The following is an 8,949-nucleotide window of genomic DNA, read 5'->3' as shown; positions in this document are numbered from 1 at the left end:
TACTGAATTATGAACGTTTTATAGAGATTGGTGGTGAGGATTTCCGTTGGAATGTGAGATACCAATACTTGGAACTTATATATTCAAAATACTGTAGGCTATGGGGAGTGTTAAAATGTTTCCAAAAAAGACAAAAACCGCCTGAGATTTGAATGTGGCTCAAATGAGTGACTGTCTGAGCCCTCGTGCGCCCTCTTGAGAAAAACGGGGTTAGTGTCATGAATAACAGATAATATAGTTATTAACTGGTAGGATTTCAGTTGTAGGCGCCAGCGAGATTTTTCAGATTTATCTTATTGGTCAACTGCCATGTCTTCATGACAAACAACACTGCGCTGCAATAACGCAACGCAGGCTAGTGCTGCGTAAATCCAGTTCACATGCTATACATATTCGTCTTCCTGCGAGAGGATTGTTTGACCCCTATGGTTTTACCACAGTTCACTTGTCGTTTCTGAGCGAAGAACAGATTGACCACCGTTTGCCGGTGTTTTGCTGTAGCCTGTCAGAACTATTGTTGTAGATTTGTGCCAGTAGTAGGACAATGGATAAAACATTTACGCTGTATTCAGACAAAGCCGAAGACGTCGCTACCTCCTCTAGTTTCCGCCAGTTTAAAATAGATCATTTTCATCTCGATCTTAAAGTAGATTTTGAAAAGAAAACCATATCAGGTACCGAAACATTACAGCTGCAATGCATTCAGGATAGTCAGAGTGAGTTACAGCTAGATATTCATTCAACTCTGTCCCTGCATGAAATCACATTCAGTCGCAATGCAAGTGACTGGACCAGCACAGAATTTCTGATTCGTGACTTTACCAGTTATGGGACCACGCTCGTCGTGAGGTTTCCCACGCCTTTCAACTCAGAAGACAAACTTCAGCTTGCAATCAAATATACAGCTTCTGATGGACCAGGGGTAAGCAAGAAAAACTGTACTTTTAATAATTTTTTGTTCATAATCATTTCCATTTTGAAAGTTCAGGACAGCCTGAGCTGAGCTTCAATATCAAAGCTGAAACTTATTCACTTGTCATGAGACCTAGAAGGAAGAATACTTTGGTTTCTCTTTCTGAATCTGTTCTTCTTGCAGTCTTCCAGACTCACTTTAGTCAGTTTAGGCCTTCAGATGGTAAATTTCATTGATTTATTGTATAAGCAAGCAAGCATGGTGGTTTGTTTCCCCCAAGGAATAAAAAAAAAAGTAATTGCAACTTTTTATCTCACAATTCTGACTTTATAACTCTCAATTCAAAATGTATCTCACAATTCTGAGAAAAGTCAGAATTGAGAGTTATAAACTTGAAATTGCAAGGAAAATTTGTTGAGATTGTATATAGCCTATAATAGTGAGATATAAACTCTCAATTACTGTTTTAAATGGCGAGTTTATCGCAATTCTGAATGAAAAAATCTGACGATTCCGAGAAAAAAAAGTCAGAATTGTGAGTTATAAACTTGGAGTTGTGACTGACTTTTCCCCCCTAAAGGTGATGATACACAGGGCAACTTTTTGAGCAATGTTGCTGGGCAATCTTGCCGAGCGATTGTTGCTTGGGTACTTTCCCATTGAAAATGGGCAATACATTTCTATCTGGATAATTTAGATCAGTCGTGGGCCCTGTGTCTCATCTGGTTGCCCATTGACGGCAACATTGCTCAAAAAGTTGCCCTGTGTATCATCACCTTTAGAGTTGTGAGATAAACTAATTGCGAGTTATAAAGTCCGAATTGATTGTGAGATACAAGTTCGCAACTGCAAGAAAATTGTAAGAACTCCATTCCTACTTGCAATTCTGAGAAATAAGTCAGAATTGTAAAATAACAACGTTATTACGTTTATTGTTTTTTATTCCGTGGTGGAAACAAGCTTCCATACTTCTCTGTAGATGTCATGGCTGGAACCAGTGCAGACGGCTGAGAAGACACTGCCATTCTTGTACACATCTGGGTTCCCTGTCCTGAACCGCAGCCTGTTTCCCGGCTTCCATACACCCACGACAAAGAGCACTTACTCGGCTGTTGTGCAGGTAATGTTTCACCAAACGCATGTATCTTCTTTTAGGTGTGTTGGCTGGAACCAGAGCAGACTGCGGGAAAGCTCAAGCCTTATGTTTTCACTCAAGGCCAGGCTGTTCTCAACCGCTCTTTCTTCCCTTGCTTTGATACTCCTGCAGTCAAGAGCACCTACTCAGCAGCAGTTCAGGTGAGGCCATTGGACCAGTCGAATTTACAGGTAGAAAGAGAGTATGGGTATATAGACGTAAAGACGTAATTTGAGTCAATTAGGAAATGGATTCCATTATTCCACTTGATTTTATTAATCAGGAATTGATTGGATTGAAAAATTGGGCTCTATTTTTTTAATATATAATATAAATTAGTAGTTTCAAGTTGATCAAAAGTGACAGCAAAAACATGTATAGTGTTACAAAAGATTTCAATTTCAAATAAATGCTGATCTTTTGAACTTTATTTTTCATCAAAGAAACCTGAAAAAAAAAATGTTTATGGTTTCCAAAATAATATTTTCAACAATAAGAAATGTTCCTAGAGCGTCAAATCAGCATATTAGAATGATTTCTGAAGGATCATGTGATACTGAAGACTGGAGTAATGATACTGAAAATTCAGCTTTGCATCACAGAAAAACATTTTAAATTATTTTAAAATAGTTATGTTATTTTAAATTGTAGTAATATTTCACAATATTACTGTTTTAATTGTGATCTTGATCAAATAAATGCAGCTTTGGTGAGTGACTTCTTTTAAAAAAGAGCACAAGGGTTTTCTCTAGCTTACATTATAAGGCTCAGAGTTTCTTTCTTATCATTGCCCTTTGTACTGTCTCATAAACACGGTAGTTTCTTACTTTGATGGTCCTATCTCTTCTTATCAGGTGCCTGATGGCTTCACAGCAGTTATGAGCGCTAGTAAATGGGAGCAGAGGAAAGCAGACAGCGCCTTCCTGTTCACTATGGAGCATCCCATTCCCTCTTACCTGGTAGCACTGGCAGTAGGAGACCTGCAGTCTGCCGAGGTGGGACCCAGGTAAAAACATCCCAAATCCTTTACCACAAAGGGATCACATCACAAGGAATACAGTTCTTATTGCTCTCCTGAGATAAGAGCTCATTTTGCTATAAAAACATACTGTAACTTTCTCCCCCCAAATCATTTATTGAAACTAAACTGCAGTGGCTGAAAATGTTCATGGAAAACTGTGTTTATGGTGCAAAATTACTTTTACTAACATTATAAGTAGACCCTCTTATAAAGTAAACATTTAGATAGTAATAATTATTATTATGTTAAACATTTCTGATTTTTAACACAATTTTCAGGACGCGTGTTTGGACCGAGCCTTGTTTACTGCAGGCAGCCAAGCAAGAGTATGATAACGTGATCGAAGAGTTCCTGTCTGTGGGAGAGAAACTGTTTGGACCCTATGTTTGGGGAAGGTGGGAGATACTTTTTTTGAACCCCTTTCTAACAGAGTGGTGCAGGGATGACATATTTTTGTAGGCCAACCCGGAAGTTAGCATCAGCCTGAAAAAAATAGGATTTTTCCCATTGGCCTTTAGATTATTGCAGAAAATAAGGTCTGTGACTAACAAAAGCTTATGATTCGTACACATTTTGATCATCGGATTAATCTTCACAACTGAAGTGTAAATACAATCGCAGAAGTCAAAACAAAAGCTTAGCTGTGTTCGAAATCGCATCCTATACCCTCATACACTATTCCCTACATTACTCCACTAATATAGTCCACTTGAAGGAGTGAATGAAAACGAGTGAGTGAATTCGGACACTGAGTGCACCAGATGGTTTTTTTACCTCACAAAAGTGCCCTATTTAAGGGTATAGTGGGTGATTTCGGACAGAACCCGTCAGATCGTCCGGTTTTTGGCGGCCGCCAAAGCAAATTTGTGTCCTGCCAAAGCCTTTTTTGATCGGTGAGTGATGTAGAATAGAATGACTGCTGCGCTTGACAGGGCGCATAACGAGCAGAGAGAGCGCCCCGGCCGCGCGCTCGCACTCACGTCTTCAAACAACACGAGCGCTGTCCTGCTCTCTCTCCCTCGCGCATATTAATCAAAATCAATTGACACGATAATAAAAGGTCGGAAGACCGCAGTTTCACGTGGAGCATTTGGAGATTTTTTAGAGATTAGAGACTCTAGGCCTACACTCAATGAACAACATCTCAACACTAAATTATAAAGGCCTGTCTCATATAGACGCCTGTCTCAAATACTAGCCGGTGCAGTTCGACGATTTGGGAAAATAAAAGCCCGGGCTATTATTTGAAGTTTTACGGTATTCTTTTGGCATACTTTTTTTCCGCTTAGTATATAGCAGAGAAGTATTCGATTTCGGACGCAGCATCAGTCTTTGTTTTAAAACATTTTACCTGAAAGTTTGAGTTCTAATAGTCAAGAGCGTGATTATAAACACAATGGGGCTGTGAAAGCGGACTAGTGAGTAGAGTACCAGTTCGGCGGATGATGTATAATGTCTCTTTTAAGCAACTGCCTTTTACAAGACAAGTAAAAACAAATAAAATCACAAGAGGGTATTACTGATGAATTTTTTGTATTGTAAATAAAACATGAAAATATCTTGAGCATGTGTTCACCGCAGACCTTATTTCAACCATTTAACCAAAAACCCATTCAAAAAACCCATTGACCTCAGGACGATGGAACCGGAAGTGCAAAAATGCTAACTCGTTTACTGGTTTTGGCCTACAAAAATACGTCATCCCTGCACCACTCTATTCTGATTGATCCAAAGTGGCTTTATAGAATCTGACGAGAACGTTTATTCAGTAAACTATATTATAATAGATGTGTGTCTTTATTTGTTGTACTTGTGTAGATATGATGTGCTGTTCATGCCTCCATCCTTCCCTTTCGGTGGGATGGAGAACCCCTGCCTGACTTTTGTCACGCCCTGTCTGCTGGCCGGCGATCGCTCTCTTGCTGATGTCATTGTACACGAGATCTGTCACAGCTGGTTTGGAAACCTCGTCACCAACGCCACCTGGGGTGATTTCTGGCTGAACGAGGGCTTCACGATGTACGCTCAACGCAGAGTTTGCAAGGAGCTGTATGGTATGCTTTACATTATTTGACCCCTTAAAGGTGCCCTAGAATGTTTTTTTTAATTATTTTATAATGTTTCCTGGGTTACCCTTATAATGTTAGTATGTTTTTTAGATAAAAAATAATCATAATTTAGAAATAAATGGCATTTTTCCTAGCCTGCTTTTAGCCTCTGATTTGAACACTCTGTTTGAAGGGGCGTGTCTGCTGTGGGATTCAGTGTAACCGCGGCCACTGCTGTGATTGGCTGACAGGCTTGCATATGAAATAGCAACGCATTACATGTGAAACTCTCTCCCGAATACTTTTACTACTGCTAGTATACGTTTTTACTATAACAGCTATCGAGATTAACGAATTGTGAGATGTTTTTAAAGTATTTAGATCTATTCCCATCACATAAAATGTTGCCGTGATGAGCATTGAGCAGATGACAATGTGTTGATCGTGAGAATGAAGATCTTATGATTGCAAAGCAGTTTCTACACTCTCTCTAAGGCTTTCACCAATGCAAACACGATGATGTAAATACAGTAAGAGCATCGTTGTGCAGTGTAACATTGATTTCTTAACGAGTTTGGCAAGTGTCCAGATAAACTCGCGCTGTGTGGAAAGATTGTTCTTTGATCGCTTTCTGTATATAATTTGTTCACAATTTAAATACGATTATTTTCATCCTACTAAAAGAAACGATGTGAAGCTGATATTTTAGTCACTGGCTTGACTTACTGATGCATAAACAGTATTGAACGATTTTGAGAGAAAGATTACCTGTCTGAACTTGAACAATTACACATCAGAAAGTGTTGCTTGGTAGCTCGATCCGAGGCCAGCTCTGTATTGGCCCAAGTTGAGGAAACAGTCGGTGAAATGTTTGGAAATTTCCAGAGAAAATAAAATTACCCCATTGTTTCTTCAGAGGCTCAGATGAAGGAACTAAAAAATACTTTTGTGTTCATGTGTACATCCACACTGAGCAACTGCCATGCTTCGGCTGCGCAGTTCCGCCTGGCATTGAGGGCTGGCATTATGCAAATATTTGGAGGCGTACATATTAATGATCCCGACTATTGCGTCACAGTCGGTATTGTGTGGAGAACCGACCGTTTTTCAGGGGTGTTTTTCATAAACGTGAATTAAATGAGAACGCAAAAACAGTCCAGTTTGAGATTCACTCTATGTCATGTCCATGCACTGAACTCTTGTTATTTGACTATACCAAGGTAAATTCAATTTTGAATTATAGGTCACCTTTAAAGTGTTTCACTTGTAAAGAGTTCATTAAAGGGTGCCATTTCTTTCGCAGGAGAGGCTTATACATGTCTGGAGGCGGCAACTGGTAAAGCTCTTCTACGTCAGCACATGGACAACACTGGAGAGGACCATCCTCTCAATAAACTCCGGGTTAAGATCGAACCAGGTACTGTAGGTCACCACTAGTTTATTGTCTATTTAATTTGACGATGTAAGCTGAATAAAGATAGCAGTCTCATACTACTTGGTCATTATTTATCACAATTGTGAAGAATAGGTTGTTACTGCCTCTGTGTGTTTTTTACATAGGTGTCGATCCTGATGACACCTATAATGAAACGCCCTATGAGAAAGGCTTCTGCTTTGTTTCCTACCTGGCCCACCTCACAGGAGATCAGTCACGCTTTGACGCATTCCTCAAGGTTACTGGAACAATAAGCCTACAGAAAATGTTTTTAATAATAAATAATAATACAAAAATATATATAATGTATATATACATACTACTGTTTGAAAGTTTGGGGTCAGTAAGATTTTCAGTAAGGTCATTATAAGTCTCTTATGCTCACCAAGGCTGCATTTGTTTTGGAACCAAAAAACCCCAATTATTTTGAAATATTAATTACAATTTAAAAATATATTTTTTTATATATATATTTTTTTTTATTGGAGAAAAATATAGGGTACAGATTAATTTAACAGAAATCGAATCCGAAGATCCTCCGTATTTAAAAAAATATATAATTTATTCCTGTAATGGCAAAGCTGAATTATCAGCAGCCATTATTCCAGTCTTCAGTGAATTATTTTATTTATATACTGTTTTAGTTTTATTTTATTTTGAATTAGCTTTTATTTATTTAAGTTTTTATTTTAATTTTAGTAATTTTGTCAGTTGTATTAGTTTTTGTTCTTTTTAAATATTTCTACTTGGGTGTATTTTTTTTATTTCAGATTTAGTTTTATTATTATGATTATTATTATTACCAGTTCAACAAGGTAGGCATTTCTAATTTTCATTTTGTTGAAGTTTATCATCTAATATTTTATTACAACTTAACAAAAATGTTTTAATAGTTTTAGTTACCAATAGAAATCATATGAAGGATCATTAATCATTTGGTGCTCAAGAAATATTTCTTATTAAAAATGTTGGAAATTGTTGTGCTGCTTAATATTTTTGTGGAAACCATGATCATTTTTTTCTGGATTCTTTAATTAATAGAAAGTTCTAAAGACCTTTAAATTGATTTTTTGTAACACTGTTAAAAATCTTTTTTTGTTAATGCGTCCTTGCTGAATAAAAGTAGTAATCTCTTCTTTTTTTTTATCTTACTGACCTAAACTTTTGATTGGCAGTATATATGAATGAATATTTGTAGATATGAGAAAACAGCAATTGTGTCTCTTCAAGGCTTATGTGGAAAAGTTCAAGTTCAGAAGTGTGTTGGCGGAGGATGCATTGGAGTTCTACCTGGAGTATTTCCCAGACCTGAAAGAGAAGAATGTCCACAAAATTGAGGGTGCAGAAAAAGACCATTAGTAGCATTTCTTTGTTATAAAATCACAAAGGATAGTCTGAATCTATACTGTTTGGGCTGACGGCCTTTTGTCTTCAGCTTTTTTGTTCTCATTTGCTTTGTTAGGTCTGGATTTTGACAGCTGGCTCAATGTCCCTGGTTGGCCTCCATATGTCCCTGATCTCTCTGCTGGTCAGACACTGATGAAACCAGCAGAGCTGTTAGCTGAAATGTGGGTTAACCATAACCCGGACTTAAAGTCCATCAACAAAACTGATATAAAACCATGGAAGACCTACCAAACTGTCTACTTCTTGGACAAGATCATTGAGAATTCACCCCTTCCAGATGGTGCAAATAACTCATTGTGTTTTTGGATGAATGTTTAAGTATTTTAAGTAGATTGTAAAATAAATAAGTATTCCCATATTAACAGGTAACATAAAGAAGTTAGAGGAGTGCTACTTGCATATTACTGAGTCCAACAATTCTGAGCTGAAATTGCGATGGGCCCAGATTGTTGCAAAGAACCAACATAAACCAGGATTCCAACATATTCGCAATTTCCTCACAAGCCAGGTTAGAATCTTTACATTATTTAAAATTCATTCAGCTCTTTGGACTAATAAAATGATAAATTGTATGAATAGAGATCGATTTTTCATGTTTTGATTACAGGGGAAACAAAAGTACACACTACCTGTTTATCGGGCCCTTTGGAATGGATCAGAAGAGACAAAGGCTCTGGCAATGGAGATATTTTCAGAGACATCAAATCAGCTTCACTTCAATGTCCGCAATTACGTAAAAAAGATAATAGCTTGTGCATAAATGAATATATAAGGGACACCAATGTATGTAAGGCCCCTGGGATCTCAAAAACTCAAAAGGACCCTGTTATCTTAAAATTACGGTGCTTTGAACATTAAGATAACAATCCGTATTAATTCTTCAGGAAATTGCTTTCACATTTTTGAATTTGTGAGTTTTATATATACATCTGAATGAATAAATAAAGTACCTTGCATTTCTGGGAATTTAATTCACTTTTTTAATTTTTA

At 37.4% G+C, this 8,949-nt stretch overlaps 1 protein-coding gene across 3 annotated transcripts; it reads left to right on the top strand.

The window, feature by feature from the left end:
* The first annotated feature begins 436 nt into the window (after positions 1 to 436).
* On the top strand, positions 437 to 8,915 carry rnpep (arginyl aminopeptidase (aminopeptidase B)). Of its 3 annotated transcripts, none has more exons than XM_056251532.1 (11): positions 437 to 922; positions 2,069 to 2,209; positions 2,903 to 3,054; positions 3,348 to 3,464; positions 4,888 to 5,123; positions 6,421 to 6,534; positions 6,678 to 6,790; positions 7,783 to 7,891; positions 8,015 to 8,239; positions 8,325 to 8,467; positions 8,567 to 8,915. In XM_056251532.1, the coding sequence occupies exons 1-11, from the start codon at positions 545 to 547 to the stop codon at positions 8,717 to 8,719; spliced, it is 1,881 nt and encodes a 626-aa protein (XP_056107507.1). In that variant the 5' UTR covers positions 437 to 544; the 3' UTR covers positions 8,720 to 8,915. The 3 variants fall into 3 exon arrangements, with proteins under 3 accessions (XP_056107507.1, XP_056107508.1, XP_056107509.1); XM_056251533.1 differs by lacking the exon at positions 2,069 to 2,209 and adding an exon at positions 1,893 to 2,033 and having other exon boundaries at positions 440 to 922; positions 8,567 to 8,913; XM_056251534.1 differs by lacking the exon at positions 2,069 to 2,209 and adding an exon at positions 1,874 to 2,033 and having other exon boundaries at positions 792 to 922; positions 8,567 to 8,913.
* Positions 8,916 to 8,949: the final 34 nt, after the last annotated feature.

Source organism: Rhinichthys klamathensis, unplaced genomic scaffold (assembly GCF_029890125.1).
Source record: "Rhinichthys klamathensis goyatoka isolate OS25496 unplaced genomic scaffold, OSU_Roscu_1.1 h1tg000082l_1, whole genome shotgun sequence".
Classification (NCBI taxonomy): domain Eukaryota; kingdom Metazoa; phylum Chordata; class Actinopteri; order Cypriniformes; family Leuciscidae; genus Rhinichthys; species Rhinichthys klamathensis.
The sequence above is the reverse complement of the archived record's forward strand: the minus strand, read 5'-3'. Positions and strand labels throughout refer to the sequence as shown.